Raw genomic sequence first — 21,564 nt, 5'->3', positions numbered from 1 at the left:
AATAGGTAAGCTAGCAATCATCCTTGACTCTGTCTTCTTCCTAAGAAGGAACCACTAAGTCCTATATAGATTATATCTTCTGAATATCTTTAACCTATTCAATTCTCATTTCTACTACCGACAACCTAGTCTCTTTCTTATGGTCCTTCCTCCAATGTGAGGATTAGGTCTGCCTGTCAGTCACATGACCTTTGGGTCTCAGCTTCTCAGCTCTCTTAGATCATGGTTTAAACCAACAAGACATAGCACTGTCTAAGTCTCTATTTTGGGAAAAGAGAAAACTCTTTTGGTCAGAGTCCATACATAGTCTTCTGGAATGCAAATCTGCCTGTAACTTAAACATTTTACATTTTCATCTAGGGCAGTTTTGTTGCTTCTAGCCATATCTCTCATTCTAGGGAAACGACCCTATGTAAAGGGAGAATGACTATTCCAGAAAAAGGAAAAAGTCTATTCCAGAGATATATTAAAGTTTCCACTACTTCATGCAAAAACAGAAAAGCTGCTCACAGTCTTCTGTTTGGGGCTAACTTTCCAACATGCCTGTTTCTTCATTCTCCCTTTGACTAAACCATTTCCGGAGAATACCACGACGTCTGTGTAGGTTCTCCTTGGAGTACCAGTTCTTAACTGAAGTCCGTGCATAGGCTGTAAGAAAAAGTGTGGGAACCCTTGAAACTGTGGGTCATAGTGTGATCTTGAGCTTTTTACCTCTCTAAACACCAATTTTCTCCAGCTATCAAATGGAGTTTTTAATAGTCCCTGTCTCAGAAGATTATCGTGAGGATTAAATGGGACAATTAAATAGATATGAAAGCCTGCATCATACCTGGTGAACAGTTACTTTAATATTATAACAGGGATTATATCGTAAGAGAATGGCAATAACGTCGAGAGTAACATGTAGAGAGGATGACACCTACTATAGTACACTCACAAGAAGAGGAAGGGCAGAGTGTCTGCTCCAAGCAACTATAAGGTGCCTTTGTTTCAGCATCTTGGCGTTGCTGCGACTATGACGGGGGCTAAGTTATAACGACGGACGAGAGGCTAGGAAGCATGAAAAAATTAGTGGGTAAATATAACAGGGTCGTATTCACTTGTAATACAATGCAGGTGAGCAGAGAAAATTTATTTAGTCTACAGCAGACCTGTGTTCTTTATGACACCACCACCCCTCTCACCCTGCCCAATCCATATCACGATAATTGCTGGAAGTCTAGGAACAAAGTAAATGTCCAATCTGTTCAAACCTTACTCTGGTAATTTAACCATTTCCTGTAAGTAACTCTCAGCTCTCTTGAATAAGAATATTCAGTCCAGTGTATGCGATGGTCAGGTATACAGCTTTTATTGCATCATGTGGAGTTGAAGAGAAAAGGATCACCTGAATTTCAGTTGGTCCTTGTGTGTGACTGGCTGGAATGTGCTCTCTCTCGTCTGCTTTTCTTTGTTGGGTCCCAATGATGAAGCCCTGAGTTGGCATAAACTTGTAGTCTGGTCTCGCTTCCAGTTTAGAGCATGGAGGTGCTTTGGCTTCATCTCACCTCCTCTGGCATTATGAATCCCCATTGAGGCTACTAGGTCCCCATCTATCTTGCTAGCCCAGTGGCCTGTCCTCTTCTTCACTTTTGGGGTCAGTCATCGTGGGGAAACAGTCATTGGTTCTCAGGATCCACATCACTTGACGCCAAGGAGTCTATATGATAAGTCTCTTTCCGTTTTTTCTTCTCTTTTTCTTTCTTCTTCTTCTTTCAAATAAATGTTTATTTATTTTTGAGAGAGAGCATGAACAGGGGAGGGGCAGAGAGAGAGGGAGACAGAGAATCCCAAGCAGGTCCCACACTGTCAGTGTAGAGCCCGACGTGGGGCTCGAACTCATGAACTGTGAAATCATAACCTGAGCCAAAATCGAGAGTCTGATGCTTAACCTCTGAGCCACCCAGACACCTCTCATCCCTCTTTCCCTGATCGAACTTTTCTGCTCTTTCAGCGAGGCTGGGCAGCCTCCTGTGGGTGGGTCCTCTGCACTACTGTCTGCGTGTTGCCCCTCTGCCCCCAGTGATATATCTTACTTATCACCCCCTTTCTGGGCCAAAATTCAGAGGGAGGAAAACTGGAACACACATCTTTCTTACCATCTCTTTCTTTCTTTCTGCCATTCCCAGGGCTAGAACATGATAGGGTTTCCTTTTACTTCCCTTATATTAGTACTTCTGAAATTACCTGTGGAGAAGGTGCAGTTTTCATTTTATTATTAGCTTGTCAAGCCCATTTTAGTATTAAAATGAAAATGAAATAAACAATTAAAATATACAATAAAAGTCAATCTTTTAATTATTTATTGTAACTATTAATATTCAACAGACATAAAATTATTCTGTCCAGTTTTATAAAGGTTTCTAAACACTTTCAATTTCTGTAGTTTTATCCATCATGGACCAATAAGCAATAGTAATGCAGACCAGCCCACTTTGGTTCATGGCCTCCTTCCTTATTCCTGCTAAGGTAGTGGTGGACAGAGGCATCATCTCTAAACCCAGGAGAACTCCTGGATGGAAAATAAAGGACCATGATCTATCTTTTTAAAAAAATTTTATTTATTTATTTTGAGAGAGAGCACGAGTAGGGGAAGGGCTGAGAGAGAGTCAGAGAGAGCGTCCCAAGCAGGCTCTGTGATGTCAGCATAGCCAGATGTGGGGCTCAGTCTCACGAACCATGAGATCACGACCCAAACCGAAATCAAGAGTCGGACACTTAACTGACTGAGTCGCCCAGGAGCCCCATATCTTTTTTTTTTAAGTTTATTTATTTAAGCAATCTCTACACCCAGCGTGGGGCTTGAACTCATGACCCCGAGATCAAGAGCTGCATGCTATACTGACTCAGCCTGCCAAGCACCCCCCATCATGTATCTTGAAAGGCTGTTCTCATGCACAAAATCCTATTTCTGAATGACAGAAACTGAATATTACTTTTCATATTTCTACTGTCATGACTTCTAGTATCCCCATGGCAGATGGGTGCCTTGGGGAGACTAACTAAAAGGTCATGAGCTCAGAAAGGCAGAAGAGAAAAGCACATTTGTAATTTTCAGACTCTAAACCTGCTGTGCTGATTTATAACACTGGCAAACAATGAAAAAAAACCAAGTGATGTTAGTAAACCTTGATTTGCTGTGAGATTTTATTGCTTCAATGAGGGGCTAACATTATTTTCCTCTCCAGTAGCCCCAACCTTCATCTACGCATTTTCTCTCTTTTTACAAGGAAGAAAGTAAATGTGAAGAAAATGATTATCTGCATAAATATTTAATGATGGCCAGGAAGTAAAAGCAATAAGGTGTTTTTAATTTCTGTTCTCTACAGGAACTAAAGTCAAAAACAGAACAGGAAGACTCTCTGACACTGGAAACCGAGGACCTTGATGCATTTAAGATGAAAAAGAGAAAAGGTTCGTTTGGAAGTATAGACCAGTTCCAGGTTTGTCGATTCTGTTTAGTGTTTCCTGCTTTCTCTTTGCTTTGATGGTTGTTTAAATAGAGGTAAAAAGTGGTGTACTCTGAATAAAATCTTCAAACACTGGACTTTACCATTGGACTACAAATTTTCTAATATTTCTCCCAAAGCTTTTCTGTTATTAAAAAATTACTCTCAGGCACTTGAGCGTCCAACTTTGGCTCAGGCCATGATCTCACAGTTTGTGATTTGAGCCCGCGTCAGACTCACTGCTGTCAGCACAGCTTGGGATTCTCTCTCTCCCCCTCTCTCTGCCCCTCTGCCACTTGTATCTCTCTCTCAAAAACAAAATGAACATTAAAAAAAATTACTCTCTCATCCAGAAATGTGCTTGTATTCTTTTTTCAGTAGAATGCATTTATTTGGGGGCATCTGGGTGGCTCAGTTAGTTGGTTGGGCATCAGGCTTTGGCTCAGGTCATGATCTCGTGGTCAGTGAGTTCGAGCCCCACATCAGGCTCCATGTTGACAGCTCAGAGCCTGGAGCCTGCTTTGGATTCTGTGGTCCCCCTCTCTCTGCCCCTCCCCCCCTCAAAAATAAACATAAAAAAAATGCACTTATTTGAATGTCGTAGAATGTAAACATGAAATCCATGTTCACTGGATTGTATTTATTCCCATGGAAACAATACATTTCTAAAAATCAGAGCCCTCCATTCAAACATAACCAAATTATATATGCACCATATATGATGTATTAAAAGTTATTGTTTTAGTGCCACATTTATTTTTTTAAATGTTTATATATTTTTGAGAAAGAGTGAGTGGGGAAGGGGGAGAGAGAGAGAGGGAGATAGGGAATCACAAGCATACTCCACACTATCAGCACAGAGTTCCATGTGGGGCTCGAATTCATGAACTGTGAGATCACAACCTGAGCCAAAACCGCAGGGTCGGATGCTTAACCAACTAAGCCACCCAAGTACCCTGTTTTAGTGCCACATTTAAAAAGTGATATCTATAAACTAACTCAAAGTTCTAGGAAACAAAATTTTATTTTTACGTAAGTTCAAAATGGCAATTCTAAAAATCTTAAAAACACTGCAGTTAAACCTAATTACACTCAAATGCTAAATACATCACCTTCTGAAAAATTTATTTGCTCTTTCTTAAATTTTATGTATTTTAATAGTAAAATTGAGGACATGAATGTATTCCGAGTTATTTATTTTACCTAGTATGTTTTAGACATTGGTTAAGCGCTATCACTCTGACATTCTGTGCTGCTTGGTAATAACATTTCTGGGCAGAAAGGGTATGTGGGAGAGTAGGAGAGGTAGGAACGCACAGAGGAGTGAGACCTGTTTTTCAAAACACTAAGGATCTAAATTTTAAATGAATACAACAATAAAAAGATTTCCACAGCTTGCACTATATTGGGTTAAAAATATTAATAAAACAAAAACAAAACTTCATGTTTTTAAACACTGCAAAAGAAAAACCCACTTTCCAGAATTTGACCCTAAATAAGAACAAGATTATAAAGTAATCAATATGGGTATCCAAAGAGCTTAGAATAGGATATTGATTTGTTATGAAGCTCCTTTATAAGGAAGTATTTTTTGAATTGTGTGATAGGAACTGTGTGATAGGAACCTTTGCTATTAAAGGAGAAAACACAAATCAAGAAATTTTCAGAAAACTTACTAAGGTACAGTGAATTGTATAAATCGTAACCTTTATTATATCAAATGCAGAAAAATCCACTCATTTATTATTTCCCTAAAAAACCTGTATTATGTGCACTCCTACCCATTCTTCAAAGCACTGCCAAAATATTTCTTACTCTGTGAGGCCAGCACTGACATTTCTTAGAGCCATTCCAGTCCCTCACTCCCTTTTTGCTGACATGGTACCTGGGAGTTAGCTGTATACAGCATTTATTAGCAACAATCATAATTTTTCAGGTTTCCCTCCTATTGGAATGGACCTTACAAAAGATCTGTTATTAATTTTTCAAACCCCACTCCAAGTCAAGGAATGTTCATAGAATATGTTTTAGCTAATTGCTAGACTTCATAGGTTCTCCTGTATGGAGTTGCTAAGGTAGAGCTGGATATAACGAAACAAAAGTGTCTCTATAGTTGTTCTGGGATATCCTTCCTGTTTCTTATAAACTGTAGAGCTACTATTATAGGCTTCAATATTACTTCAATATTATTTGGATGTGATAGTGCTTATAGGGCCATGCTATCTAGGTCTGGATGGAGGACTGCATAGCACTGGATCTACTTTGCTTTGGCCACTTCACTCTCTTTTCCTCATGCATATTCACTATCTCATTGTTTTGTTGTTTTTTTAATGTTTATTTATTTTGAGAGAGAGCACAAGCGGGAGAGGGGCAGAGAGGGAGAGAGAGAACCCCAAGCAGGGTCTGTGTTGTCAGCACACAGCCCGACAGGGCTCAGTCTCACAAACCCTGAGATCATGACCTGGGTCAAAGATCAAGAGTTAGACGCTTAACTGACTGAGCCACCCAGACACCCCATCTAATTTTTTAAATATAGATTTCTAAGTACCATTTTCATCAATCGGAGAAGAACTGGAAAATAGTACTGAATGATTTGTTTCCCTATTATCTGTTGTTTATCTGGCATTGCTTCATTACCATGTCCGCAGTGCGGATGGGCGCTTGGTAGAGCTGATCTTGGACAGTCATATTCCATTCATATTTTTTTCTTTCTGGGTATCCTCGATTTGAGAGAATACTAAGATACTTGTTTTGGAACTCCTTTCAGCTCATTTTATCTTACAATTGATGTTGACAGGCTACAGTGCAGAGTGGATTTCCATGCTCTATTATATGTGTCTTCCACCGTGTATTCGTTTACTTACTTCGTTGATTAGTTAGTTGGATCAGGCATTCATTCAGTCATTCATATAACATTTTATTGAAGGCCGGTCATGGGCCAGGAAGTATAGCAGGCATTGGGGATAGAGAGTTAGAAAAGACAGTCTGTCCAGTCAGTCAAGGAACTCAGTCAGTCGGGGAGACAGACTGTAGAGCAACACACAGTGTAAGTGCTGTGATGGAGGTATGTTCCTCTACGACAGAGAAAAAGATCCCCCAGCCTGTTCTCAGAATTACCTCTTAATATATGTATGGAAAAATTGTCAGTCCTTTTGTCAACTTAGAAAATTCCAGACTCAAACATGTTCGGAGAATACATCTTAATTCCCTATAAAACACAGCAAGATGTTAACTGGAACCACTTCCTAACGATTTTAGACAGGAACACTGTTTTATTATTCTCACCAATAGTTTTTAAATGTTCATTTAAGGTATTTTAGCCAATCTGAAATGACATTATTACAATATACATCCTATGGCAGAAGAAAAACAAATGATGTAATAACATTTCTTTGAAATTTTAATGTAGAAATTGGATGAGCAAAAGAAATGGTTAGATGAAGAAGTAGAAAAAGTCCTGAACCAACGCCAAGAATTGGAGGAGCTGGAAGAAGATTTAAAAAAACGAGAGGCCATAGTTTGTAAGAAGGAGGCCCTGTTACAGGAGAAGAGCCACCTGGAAAATAAGAAGTTGAGATCTAGCCAGGTATGCTATTTGTTATGCTCTTGGATTCTGGGTGTAAGCCATATAAACTAGGATTACCTTTCTCTCTAAGAAGTAAAGCATACTACTATGAAATTAGAAACCAAAAGAAAACTCTTCTGGTTTTCAATGTATTTTTGCATATTAGTGCTTATTTAATGACCACCACTAAAATCTATTGCAATTTTGAAGTTGAATGTTCAATGTCCATTGGTTCAATGTTCTGCCAAGTATATTATTATTAACATTTTTGGGTATTTGAAAAATTATGGTAAAATAGACATAACATAAAATTGGCCATTCTGACCATTTTTAAGTGTGTGATTCAGTGGCATTAATTACGTTCACAGTGTTATACAACCATCACCCTATTTCCAAAATGTTTTATTACCCCAAACAGAAAGTCTATAACCATTAAGCAGTAACTCTCCTTTTCTCCCTGCAACCTCTATTATTAAGTTTAGTGGATATTTAAGGAATAAATTGTACCATTTGATGCTGTATAGAGAACACTGGTAATTTGGGAAAATAGACTTAAAAATGATCTAGCTATTGGGGTGCCTGTGTGGCTCAGTTGGTTGAGCGTCCTACTTCAGGAGGTCATGATCTCACCATTTGTGAGTTTAAGCTCCACATCAGGCTCTGTGCTGACAGCTCAGAACCTGGAGCCTGCTTCAGATTCTGTGTCTCCCTCTGTCTCTGTCCCTCCCCTCCTCGCACTCTGTCTCTCCCTTTCTCTCTTTTTTTTTTTTTTCTTTTTTTTTTTTTAATTTTTTTTCAACGTTTTTTTATTTATTTTTGGGACAGAGAGAGACAGAGCATGAACGGGGGAGGGGCAGAGAGAGAGGGAGACACAGAATCGGAAACAGGCTCCAGGCTCCGAGCCGTCAGCACAGAGCCTGACGCGGGGCTCGAACTCACTGACCGCGAGATCGTGACCTGGCTGAAGTCGGACGCTTAACCGACTGCGCCACCCAGGCGCCCCACTCCCTTTCTCTCAAAAATAAATAAACATTAAAAAAAAATGATCTAGCTATCACTACTACCCAAAGTTAGGGGTTTGCAGGGTTGCTGTAAAAGAGAGATTTTATGTGATGAAGATTTGTTCAGTTTTCAAATTATAATGACTTGGGGACCTTTACAAGAACTTTTGCTGGAGAACATGGGTTTTATGAGCCAAAGAAGTGATTTTTATGAAGGGGTGTGCCTCAATTTCAGGTTTTGAAAAAGGAATGATTATGGAAGGAATAGAAGAACCAGGGGATACGTTTTTTGGATGTAGCTATGTATATTTTCAACTATAGCAATAACAGCATCTGAAAATGAAGCTGGCTTGCCCCAGACTTGAGGAGGACTTTCTGCCCATCAGGCCGAGGACAGTCTATACATTGAGTAATTGAACAGCGAGGATCAATGACCTGCCTCTTTAGTAGACCTTCCTTTCAGGCTCCTTTCAGTAAGATCTGAGATGATGGTCGTGTGTTCTTAGCCTCTCCACCTCAATACAACAGGCAGACAAGTGTGGAAACCTGAACTTACCTCTGCTCTGTCCTCCTTTCCCCATTCATGTTGAATAGCTATTGGCACCCAGGGATAGGGGCAGCCCCTGTAACCAGGCTTGTTGTTGGTGCTATATCAGGTAGCTTGCTCGCGCTGGCTATAAGGGCCAAGTTTTATTTTTACTTTTATATATTTTTTTTATTTTTTAAGTTTATTATTATTTTTAAGTAGTCTCTACACATCGCATGGGGCTCAAACTCACTACCCTGAGATCACAGGTTGCACCCTCCTCCAGTGGAGCCAGCCAGGCGCCCCGTCAGGGCCGAGTTTGAAAAGCTACCCCTCAAAACATGTAAATGACAGCAAGAGAGATGAACACATTTAAATATCAATGTGTAAATAGAAGAAAATAAACTGGGACCTTTACTATTTGTTCCATATCACAAAAGAAAAAAGAGGAAAACACAACAACAAAAAAATCTTTCTCCTGAAATAAGTTTACTTCATGATACGGGGGGGGAAAATTGAAGTTTTCTACTTTGAACAAGATGTAAAATTTAGGAAGCAAGAACATACTGAGGTAAGTAGAGAGTACAAATAAATGAAACCCACAACAGAGCAAAGCAAAATTGATTCTTTGAAGATTGTTTTAATGAAACAGAAGAGAAACTTGATGATGTTATACTGCTGGGTTCTTTTCTGAACAAAAGGCGTGAATAGATTACATTTTTTTCCAGTGTTTTAAGAAATATTTATAAGGTTCAATCCTATGCATTTTGGACATGGAATGTGATATAAAAAATACTATTTTCATACCATATACGATTTCAACTCAAAGTAAGTCGAAGACCTAAATGTAAGAGGTAAAACTATAAAACCCTTAGAAGAAAACAAAGGTGTAAATCTTTGTGATCTTGGTTTAAGCAATAGTTTCTTTGCTATACCTGAAGCAAAAGCAATAAAAGAAACATTAGATAAATTGGACTTCATCAAAATTAAAAACATTTGTTATGCAAAGGACACCATCAAGAAAGTTGGTGTTGAAAAGACAACCCACAGAATGGGGAGAAATGTTTGCAAATCATATACTTGATAAAGGACTTGTCTCTAGAATATATAAAGAAGTCTTAACTCAGTAATAAAAAGACAATTCAATTAAAAATGGGTGAAGGATCTAGTAGACATTTCTCAAAGAAGATATACAAATGGCCAATAAACATATGAAACATCAGTAGCCATCAGGGGTATGCAAATCAAAACATAGATGAGATACTCCTTCACACTTACTGGGATTGCTGTAGTCAGAAAAATAGATACTAAGTGTTGGCAACAATATGAAGAAATTGGAATTTTAATGCACTGCTTGTGGGATTGTAAAATGGTACAGTTGCCTCGGATAACTATCTTACAGTTCCTCAAAAGGTTAATCATAGCATTACTATGTCACCCAGCCACTCCACTCCTAGGTATATATCCAAGAGAAGTGAAAGCACATGTCTACACAAAAGCTTGTACATGAATGTGCATAATAACAGCATTATTCACAATAGCCTCAAAATGAAAAAATTCAAATGTCCCATTAGCTGATGAATGGGATAAACAGAAAGTGGTATATCTATACTAGGGTATGTTACTCAGCTATAGAAAAGAATGAAGTTCTGATACATGCTACCACGTGGATGAACCCCAAAAACATTGTGTTAAGGGAAAGAAACCAGTCACGAAAGACACATGTTGTATGTACATGTAATTTATATCAATGTGCAGATGAGGCAAGTCTGTAGAGACAAAAAGTAGAATAATGGTTGCTTAGGGCTGAGTGGGGAATGGGGAGTGGAATGACTGCTAGGGGGCATGGGGTTTTATTTTTGAGGACAATGAAAACGTTCTAAAATTGATTGTGGTGATGGGTGCACAACTCTGTGAGTATACTAAAAGCCATTGAATTATACACTTAAATCGGGGACTTAGGGGCGCTTGGCTGGCTCAGTCTGTGGAGTGTGCAACTCTTGGTCTCAGGATTGGGAGTTCAAGACCCATATTGGGTATAGAGATTACTTAAAATAAAATCTTTAAAAATAAATAACTAGGTGAATTGTTCGGTATGTGAATTAGATCTCAATAAAGCTATTACTCAAAAAAAAAGCTATAAGCCCATAAAGGAAAAAAAAAAAAGATACAGAAGACTAAAGATTACCAAAAAGTATAAGATGGGAAGGTATAGGTAAGTAGTTACTTACTTAGCAGAAGAGGCTGCAATCCAAATGCCTTGAGAGCTTAAGAGGGACATGAATGAGAGCTGTAGCATGAGCTTTTTTTTTTTTTTTTTTTTTTTTTTTTTTTTGAGAGATAGAGCATGAGCGGGATAGGGGCAGAGAGAGAGGGAGACACAGAATCCAAAGCAGGCACCAGGCTCTGAGCTGTCAGCACAGAGCCCAGTGCGGGGCTCAAACTCACAGACCGCGAGCCAAAGTCAGACCCTTAACCAACTAAGTCACCCAGGCACCCCTAGTATTTTGTTTGTTTTTGTTTTTTTTAATAATACCTTTATGAGAGGAGTGCCTGGGTGGCTCAGTTGGTTGAGCATCCGACTTCGGCTCAGATCATGATTTCATAGTTTGTGGGTTCAAACCCCGCATCAGGCTCGATCTCATAGTTTGTGGGTTCAAACCCCGCGTCAGGCTCTGTGTGATAGCTCAGAGCCTGGAGCCTGCTTCGGATTCTGTATCTCCTTCTCTCTCTGCCCCTCCCCCACTTGTGCTCTGTCTCTCAAAAATAAATAAATGTAAAAAAAAATTTTTTTTTAGTAATGATACCTTTATGAGATAGAATTCACATAGAATACAAAAAGACTCCGAAATGAAGGGACTAAGATTTTCAGAAGGCAGAAGTGAGGCATAGGATGGAAACGACATCATCAGGAAACCACCCTTTTCTCACTTCGAAGACCAGACGGTTTATTTTCTGAAGCTTGAACCAGGTACAGCAGATCGTCACGGTAAGTCGGAATACTCAAAAGAGGTAATGAATAAAAGTCAGTCTACGTAGGAATCCTGAGATAGCCATTTCCTAACACCTACTTGGATCCCAAAATGCTGACAGCCAGATTTATACTTCCAAACAAGACATTGTTGGGTTTTCTGAAACAGTCCATGAAGAAAGACCTAAAAACACCCTTGGGGGCCCCCAACTAAGTGGCCAGACCCCAGATACATCCCATGGTGACAAAGTATACCTACTACAGAACTTATCAGCATTTTCATACCTAACTCTTAAATGTGACATCCATGTCAGGAATGCTACTAACTTGAAAGTCAGAGTCCAAAAGAAAAAAAGAAGCTCAGAGACATCAGAAATAGAGGAAGGAGCTGAAAAAAACTTTCAAAAAACCTTTAATATTCTCAGGGTGTTGAAAGATTATATAGTCTATCCATAAAATGAGAACTGCTAGAAATTTAAACATTTTATTTTTAATTTTTTCAACATATGTTTTATATTCTAGAGAGAGAAAGAGCATGCGAGAGGGAGAGAGGGACAGAGAGGGAGATAGAATCTTAAGCACGCTCCACACTCATCACGGAGCCCAACACAGGGCTCAATCCCATGACCTTGGAATCATGACCTGAGCCGAAATCAAGAGTCAGATGCTCAACTGACTGAGCCACCCAGGCACCCCGAGAACTGTTGGAAATTTAAAGCGTTGGAGGATAACATTGAGAAAATATCCCAGAAAGTAAATAAAAGAATAAATTAATAGAAAATAAGAGAAAAAAATTTAATTGGCAGATAAATCCAGAAGTCCAACGTCCAAGAAATAGAATTTCAGAAAGCTATAACAGAGAAAACAGAAGAGGGGACTATCAAAGACAATACAAAAAATTTTCCCAACACTGAAGATGTGAGACTCTAGATGGAAATTGGTCATCAAGGGCCCAGCAAAATGAGTGCCAAAAGCTTATCACTGTGAAGTTTTAAGTATACTGAGGAAAAAAAAAAAAAGAGCCTGAAAACTACCAGATAGAAGACATGAGTCACTTGTAAATCTCAACAATCAGAATGATATTGGACTTCTCAACCTTCTTCAGTAGAAACTAAGACCTGCAGCAGTCTTCCAACTCACAAGGAAAATTATTTCCAATCAAGACTTCTTTTGAGCCTAACTCTGAATCAAATATGAAGGCAGAATAAGGGCATTTTCAAGTGAAAAGAATGATCTCTGACCTCATCTCTCAGGAAACTACTTGAGGATATGCTCCACAAAAATGAGGGCATCAGCTATGAAAAAGGAAGACTTGGGGTACTGAAAGTGTGATCCAACATGGAAATTCCAGGGATAATACTAAAAGGAAGTTCCAGAATAACTAGTCCAGTTTGGAGCAGGAGGATGGAGATTTCAGGCAAAATGTTTCCAGAAAAAGAATAGAACAAAAAGATGACCTGATTTAAGTTTTGGTCAAGTGAAAAAAAACAGTATTGAGAGGAACTGTGTAATTGTATTGGAGAAGAATTAGTAGAACATACCAGCAGTCATACCCTATGGAAAATGATAATTTTATACGAGACATTTGAGCTGTGAATAATATTCACAAAGCTATGTGAACTGAATATTGATTTAACATAAAACTGTAATACACCTTATACTGGGAGACTAGAGGGAGGGGAAGTAGAGGAGGCATAATAGTGCCAAGTGCTCGTCTTCCATAATAGTCCATCTGTGGGCACTATTTGAAATTGGTTATGTTATTTAGAAACATGGACATTAACACAAGCAGAAATAGCTAGAAAGGTTGAAGATAGTTGTTTCTGGAGAGTGGGACTCAGGTAAGAGGGTGGGGTAGGGAGCCTGCTTTTTTAAAAACTTTTAAACCTGTGGTATATATACATGTAATTACTTAGATGAAAATCCATTTTAAGAATTTTCTTTTTTTAATGTTTGTTTATTTTGAGAGAGACAGAACATGAGCCAGGAAGTCGTGAGAGAGAGGAAGAGAGAGAGAATCCCAAGCAGGCTCCACACTACCAGCGTAGAGCCTGACGCAAGGCTCACACTCACTGTGAGATCTTGACCTGAGCCAAAATCAAGAGCTGGATACTTAACTGAATGAGCCACCCAGGTGCCCCTTAAAAATTTTCTTAAAAAAAAAATTCTTTTAAGTTAGGCCATAATGAAGATCTCCATTACTCTAATTGGCCATATTTTCTGACCAGAATGAAATAAGAGCAGAAACAAATTATATGTTTAAACAACAAACCAAATCTCAACCTATAGAGAAGTTATAGTTACAGACCATATAACTGTGTAACAGGCCAAGGAAGAAAAGTTTAATTTAGAAAATAATACAAAAGAAAAATATTACCTCTTTTTTAAAAAAAATTTTTTTAACGTTTATTTATTTTTGAGACAGAGACAGAGCATGAACGGGGGAGGGTCATAGAGAGAGGGAGACACAGAATCTGAAACAGGCTCCAGGCTCTGAGCCGTCAGCACAAAGCCCGACGCGGGGCTCGAACTCACGGACCGTGATATCATGACCTGAGCCGAAGTCAGACGCTTAACTGACTGAGCCACCCAGGCGCCCCCCAAAAAATGTTACCTCTTAAAACCAATACTCTGTACTCTGGTATAGCCAAGCAATACTTGGCAGTAAATTCATCATTGGAATCTCCATTAAAAAAAAAAAAAGGCATTCGACTTAAGATTTTAAAAAAATGAACCCCCCAGCCCAAAAAACTCCATAAGAGAAACCAATAATGTGGAAGCTCAAAATATATTCGGTTAGTAACTTTTTTCTGTTTTTCCTAATTTATATGCAGTTTGGGTTTCTAATAACTGTTTTTGGGGTGTTTGGTTGATTGTGTCTTTTTAGGTCTTAAACACAGATAGTTTGAAAATATCAACTCGCCTGAACTTGTTGGACCAAGAGTTGTCTGAAAAGAATGTAGAGCTGCAACGCAGCACAGCTGAGGAGAAAATAAAGATTTCTGAACAAGTTCAGGCCCTCCAGAAAGAGAAGGATCAGCTACAGAGACGAAGAAACAGTGTGGACGAGAAACTTAAAAATGGTAGTGTGTTGTCACCTGAAGTAAGTCAGTATTCTTTAGAACTGGAAGTGCTCTATGATGGGTCACTTGGATGATTTCCTCCATCTTTGTTAACTTAAACATAAAAATGGATAAATCTGGTAAACTCTGTTTTCTTGAAACTTTGTCAGATGTAATGAGTTGAGCTGGCACCCATTAGGTGCCATAAGCCATGCTTGACCAGAGACTGTAATATCCTCACACAGGGGTCCGTGAACATGGCCTCCTACTGGCATCTCCACGGATGGGAAACTAACATTTACCTTGAGTAGGGACTTTCTCAGCTGGGGTTTCTCATCTGACATCACAGAACACAGATAAGCTGAAGAACTCTTTTTCTCAGTTCTTCCGAAGAGAGCACCTACCTCCTCTCTCTGCAACTTTCTTGAACGATATTAGGTAATTCGTTACATACATGAATGACTAGGACATTAAGGGTTAATTCCTTCAGAAAGGCCCAGCCTGCAGGAGCATATTCCAGCCCAAGTAGATGCATAGAACTCAAATCCCAATAAAAATACCTTTGAGTTGCAGTTTTCATTTGGGAGAGCTTATGGCTCCTCTCACCTTTATTTTTTTAAACTCTATAAAAGATAGTATATTTATTGGCTGTCACAATTGTCCCAGACTTTGTCTTTTTTCAAAATTTTACATCAGTTGGCAATGGTACTTATCCCTTACTTTATCAGACAAGTATGAATTTTTGAGCCTACATGTTCTCTACAAATATTTTGTAAGTTTATTGATTTATTTTGAGAGGAGAGAGAGTACAAGCAGGGGAGGGGCACAGAGAGAGAGAATGCCAAGCAGGCTCTGCATTGTCAGCGCAGAGCCAGACATAGGGCTCCAACTCACGAACTGTGATATCATGACCTGAGCCAAGATCAAGAGTCATATGCTTAACCAACTGAGCCCCCCACATGCCCCTCCTATGCAAATATTTATTGTTGCTGTCCTGTCATGACCAAAGCAAGAGAAGATTGTTAAGGGAAAGTGAGTAGCTGGGGATCACGCACCTTGCCGAATCTCGTATGGTTTTAGATTGGAGCAAATGGGAGATGGAAGTTAAGGGGGCTGGGTAAGAAGGAACAAGAGCAAAGATTTCATAAATGAGATTGTTGTTCACTGTGTGGATGAAAGAAATTGAAGACTAACTTGATTGGGGGCTATGTGGCATTATAAGCTTCACTGCCCAGTTTAATAACATGAGTAGCTGAGAGGATCACAGAATCAGACTGTCCTCCTGGGGGTGTTAAATTGGAGCCTGGCCTTGTAGATCGAGAGGTATGAGAGCCTAAGATACTGCAAAATATAATACTAGTATTTAAGGAATTCTTGCCTGCCCAAGACTGTTACCGGACCCTATAGAAGAAACCAAAACAGTAAAAAGCATTATGCTTCTTTTGAGAAATTCATACTCTATCTGGGGAAAAGAGACAAATATAAGAAAACTCTAAACCCTGAAGAACATAAAAAAAGTAAGTTATAATAATGTAATAAAACTATACTTATTATATTATTTATACAAAGCAATGCAGTGATCACGTGGGGGGAAGATTCATCAAGGCAACTTTGGTGCATTAGAAACTTGAGCTGAGGGGTGCCTGGGTGGCTCAGTCGGTTGGGTTTCCAACTTCAGCTCAGGTCATGATCTCATGGTCCATGAGTTTGAGCCCCGCATCGGGCTCTGTGCTGACAGCTCAGAGTCTGGAGCCTGCTTCCAATTCTGTGTCTCCCTCTCTCTCTGCCCCTCCCCAGCTCAGGCTCTGTCTCGCTCTCTCAAAAATAAATAAATGTTAAAAAAAAAAAATTTAAAGAAACTTGAGCTGAATTATGAAAACCACGATACTGGCAGATAACAAGAAAGAAGGCCATTGTAGATAGAACACCATAAATAAGGCATGGAGAAGGGAACGAGCAAATTATTTTTGCAGAAGGGGTAGAAGTTCCATTGTCACTATCAAGAAACATTTACATTTCTATTTCATATAGAATTCTGTAACTAAAAAACATTATTTAGGGTTTTGTGGGGAAAACACAGCACCATGCATAATACCTGTGTAGCAGCCAGTCTGGATTGGTTTGAGGGAATGATGAGCCTCCTACAATTCGTGGGGTTCCATCAGCTATGGGAGCTTCCGTGCAGCCTTCTTCCACAGGGTTGGTTCTTCTTAGTGTCAGTCTCAAGTGGGCTCTGCTCTCACTACTGTCTTAATGCCAAGATTAACATTACCAAACAGATCTGCCAATAGCAGGTGATCAGGAACATGAGATTGTGATGTGACACAAGACATCAGTAAAATCTAGGTGCAATAGTTGGCTGTTTCGATGTCTTTAAACTAGCTTAGAATTATTTTCTCTTGCCACAATAGATTAAAACCGTTTTCATAATGGGAAGTGATAGAAAGATTTTAGATTAAACTAGTACGGGATTCTGCAACAATTTAATACAGACAAATACTTCGTTCTGTGGGTAAATTCCGTAAACAAATTTAAAAAAATACTTCAACTCCATTTTTCTAATAATTCACAGCAGTTGCTCAGTGAGAGGGGCATAGGAGAAAATATAAGAACTATTATGTTTATTTCACTTGTACTTTCAATTTTATGTTTTATCACTAAACTGCATGCATATAACTTACGGAGAAATATACGTATATACAATGCTTAAAAGTGTTTATGTGTGTTTGGTTTTGGTTTTGGTTTTCCGCTGATAGGGATGTGTGATCTAAACTGTTTGGAGACCCCCTGCTTTAGGTGCTTGTTGCTCTCAGTGTGCTCTCTGGATCTGCAGCAGCCTCACCTGGGAGCCTGTTAGAAATGCAGAGCCTTGGGCCACACCCAGACCTGCTGAATCAGAAATCTGCATTTTAACAAGATCCCTGGTGCATGTGTGAAAAAGCAGTGCTCTGTGATAAAACATTAGTCAACTCTTGATAATCTGTCATTTGCCTCCAGGCCATTTTTCATCCTGGAACAGTTTCCCATTGCCATTCATCTTGCCAACCCACACCTATTGCTGGGTTCAAGGGAATCACGAATATTTATACACTGCAGCCTCACTGGATTGGGCCATCCTCAGGGTTCTGTATTCATACTGCCTTATATTATCTCAGTACTTCCCTAACTTAGATGCAAACTATAGAAACTAAATTTGGGCCAAATTGTTCTCAGACATATATAAAGGTAAACTCTTGCCACATTTGTTTTTGGAAAATATCATAGTATGCATTCAAAAGTTAAATATGTTCTTTGGATAGTCCACTTTTATTTTCTGGTTCCTCTTATCCATTCACCAATGTACCTTTCAGGACTTAAGTTTGTTTTTCTTAAAAAGGTGAATATTATTTTCTTCCTGATGGAGTGATTATCAAATCATCAAATCCTTGATGGTTAGTGATTGCACAGAGAAACAAAATAGCTCTTTCAGGAGATATTTTATAAATTTTTTTTTTAGTAAGTATTACTCAACCTCCCACTGGAATGAGTTAACATACCTTTTCCCTGGATTCCAGAAAAGGAGTTCTGAAAGTCAGTCTATTCTTTAGGTAGATCAGAAATATTAACCTTATTTTCTCTTGAAATGCTGGGGGAAGGAGTGGAAAGAAATATTTCGATCACATAATCAGACATATGAAAATATTTTTTTCTCCTTTTTCTTCATTAACTCATTCAGCAGATACTTACTGAGTTTAAACTGTATGATAGGTACTGTGCCAGGCAGTAAGGACTTGAGTATGGACGAGATGGTCTGCCTTCAAGGAACTCAAAGTTGTGGTAACCCTCCACCACACATACAGGTATACAGAAATATTTATCCAAGTCTCACCAAGTTTGAAATAATTTCTTGCCAGAAATTTGGACACCCCCAAATATTATGTGTTTGGATAGTCCAAAGAACTGACAGGGATGCATCAGGTTTGTTGTGGGTTTTTTTTTTTCCCTACGAAGGAAATCTTCTCTAGCATATGAAAAAAGTTGTACCACCACCATTTTTAATGCCTTTGTTTGCCCCGTAATGACATCTCATAGGAATTTTATGAAATGTTTCATGTCCTTAAATTCTCACTACTTTTTTTTTTATGCCATAATCTTTTCTCCCTAAGAGATTCTCTTCTGATGACTAGTCCTTAATAATTTATTCTAAATCTATTTCTTCTTTCCCTCCTGGAAGTCTGTTATTTCGATAGATCTTTGAAGGGATACTAGGGAGTATCCAGATCTCTCGGACACATGATATACACTTTAGGAGCTGTGGAAGGAGACACCTGGCAATAGTGCTGGTCCTGGAGGCTGAGGCTTTGTTCAAGTGTATTTCCTGGTTATTGGCATTTGCCGTATGACCTTGGGACGTTTCATAACTCACCTAGCTTTTGCCTCTTCCATTTTACTACACAAAGTTTATTGCAAGCATTCAATGATTCTATGTTTTATATATGTGTGTATACACATACATTGTGTAGCATTGCAGGCACTCAATAAACATTATTAAAATCTAGTAGACAAATGGTAATGTTTGTTAGACTCCAGTAGCATAGTTGAGATCTTAGTGTATGACCAAGTCCAAGTTGTAGTATTACATTTAAAATGGGTGATTTCTATTATATCTAGGAAGAACATGTTCTTTTTCAACTTGAAGAAGGGATTGAAGCTTTGGAAGCTGCAATTGAATACAAGAATGAAAGTATCCGGAGTCGCCAGAACTCGCTCAGAGCTTCATTCCAAAACCTCTCTTGTAGTGAAGCAAATGTCTTGGAAAAACTAATTTGCCTGAGTCCCATTGAGATTAGAGCTATTCTTTTCAGATATTTCAATAAGGTTTGTTCCTGAGGGACAGGATTTTCTTATAGAAGGGTGGGTCAGGATGCTTATATGTCTCACATTTAAGAAATTGAAAGGCCTAAAAATTTGATGGCATAAATACCATTGAAGTATGATTTCCCATTCCCAGTACTGAGTGTAATCATCTGAAAGTTTTGTGCATGTCCAACTTCGGGAGGTTCTTGAAGTTGGAAGGGCCTTTTGAAAGAAGGGCTTTTTGTAATAGTTTTAAAAACCGAAGAATTCAAGTTCTATTCCTCAGTTACTATTTCTTGGATATTTTCTAGATTTGCTTGTTGCTGCTCAGCATTCATGAAAAATCAAGGGCCCTCCAACTTTGGGTTCCCTTTCCTTCGTTGCTGGGGGGGGGGGGGTTGTACCTGTACATTATCATCAGACCTGTGAACTGAAATGAAGATAATAGTAGATTTTAGCATTAACCTGAATGATGTCTTCTCTTAAGGTATATATTATGAAGTGTTAAACAGATAACTCTTTTCTCTGAAAGGTATATTCAGTGTAAAGGAATATCAGACAATTAATGAAAAATAAAACACTGGAATTTTAAAATAAAATTCTAGTTCTGTTAGACAAGTGAAATAAAGATGAAAAAATTAATGGAAATGTTATACACAGCCCTCTTCTTGAATAATGACTGTCAGTAGTAAGCCACTATCATTGATCAGAGTGCATCCTTATTACCACATGTATGAAGGGCAGAAAAATGGTGTGGTGCTGTCTGAGGCTCTGATACAGAGAACTCACGGGTTAGAGCACAGGTTCTTAACCCAAAGCACCCAGGTTAAGGTCAGTGGGTTTTCTGACCCTGGGAACCTGAGTATTTATTTCTAGACAGAAGGTCATTACATTAGTGAGTTCTGTGAAGTATCTTCACTTCACAGCAGTGCAGAGAAGAACCCATTGGACTAAATGCACAGTCTGAGACTGAACTCTGTATTTACAGTTTCAGAAAAGTCTGTTACTTATTTATAACATCCATTTTGGAGTTAAAACTGGGAATTACGTGGATGTTACAAGAGTCTTTAGGTTCCTGTTATCTTCTTAGACTGGAGAAATAGTTATAGGATTGTAAATATAAACTGCAGAGACCATGTCTAAGAGATGATGGAGGGGGTGATAGAGCCACATTATATTTAAAATGAAGCTTGTAACCAGTTCAGAATCCCAACAAACTCAAAAGGCTATTGGGTTATTTTGTGGGTATGTTACAAAGCATTCGCTTAGTTATTCCATGGGGACTAAGGGAGTTCTTTAGGTAGCCTGAGAGAAGTAGCTTATTATATTAGGCTATTTAAGACAAAGTTAAAAGGTCAAAAAATTTCTTTGCTAGGTGGTCATTTTGCGAGAAACTGAACGGAAACTACAGTTAGAGAATGAAGAAGTTAAAATGAAGATTCTGGAACGGGATAATATGGTTCGTGAGTTGGAATCTGCACTGGAACATCTGAAATTGCAGTGCGACCGGAGACTGACTCTCCAGCAAAAGGAACATGAGCAAAAACTGCAGCTGCTGTTGCATCATGTTAAAGGTACCTGCCCCTTCTGGTCAGTTGTGGAAAAATGATGTGTCAGAGGGGCTAGGAAAGGAAGATAGGACAGAATTTGATTAATGAAAACTCCCAACATGAAAAGTCAAACATGAATAAATAGTTACTACTTGTACTTGTTTTTGTGCTTTGCATGTTTACCACACGTAGGGGATAGTTGGGTTACCACACGTGGGGATAGTTGACTGTGATGTAGGGCTATTCATGCTTGAAATGCCATCCCTCTGCCTGTCCCTAGTGCTACACACAAGAACCCCCCCCCTCAGTTTGTTGTTGGTCTATTTTTTTTTAAGTTTATTTATCTTGAGAGACAGCAAGCATGAATGGGGGAGGGGCAGAGAGAGACGGAGAGAGAATCCCAAGCAGGCTCCACACTACCAGCACAGAGCCTGACGCAGGGCTCAATCTCATGAACCCTGAGATCATGACCTAAGCTGAATCAAGAGTCAGACGCTTAACCTACTGAGCCACCCGGGTGCCCTGTTGTTGGTCTATTTTCTATGTACAAATGTGGGATGACTTC

General features: G+C 38.9%; 1 protein-coding gene across 4 annotated transcripts in view; it reads left to right on the top strand.

Annotated features, from left to right (window-relative positions):
- Positions 1 to 21,564, top strand: part of KIF27 (kinesin family member 27) — a 90,635-nt gene that overhangs the window by 59,894 nt on the left and 9,177 nt on the right. For all 4 annotated transcript variants that reach the window (XM_019423544.2, XM_019423545.2, XM_019423546.2 and 1 more), the window contains 5 exons: positions 3,369 to 3,482; positions 6,898 to 7,074; positions 14,439 to 14,654; positions 19,264 to 19,470; positions 20,825 to 21,023. In XM_019423544.2, coding sequence (XP_019279089.2) covers positions 3,369 to 3,482; positions 6,898 to 7,074; positions 14,439 to 14,654; positions 19,264 to 19,470; positions 20,825 to 21,023 — 913 coding nt within the window. The remainder of the gene's footprint in view (positions 1 to 3,368; positions 3,483 to 6,897; positions 7,075 to 14,438; positions 14,655 to 19,263; positions 19,471 to 20,824; positions 21,024 to 21,564) is intronic.

The sequence above is a fragment of the Panthera pardus genome, unplaced genomic scaffold (genome assembly GCF_024362965.1).
Source record: "Panthera pardus isolate Hobbes unplaced genomic scaffold, ASM2436296v1 HiC_scaffold_20, whole genome shotgun sequence".
NCBI lineage: Eukaryota > Metazoa > Chordata > Mammalia > Carnivora > Felidae > Panthera > Panthera pardus.
Note: the sequence above shows the minus strand (reverse complement) of the source record. Positions and strands in the feature narration are given on the sequence as shown.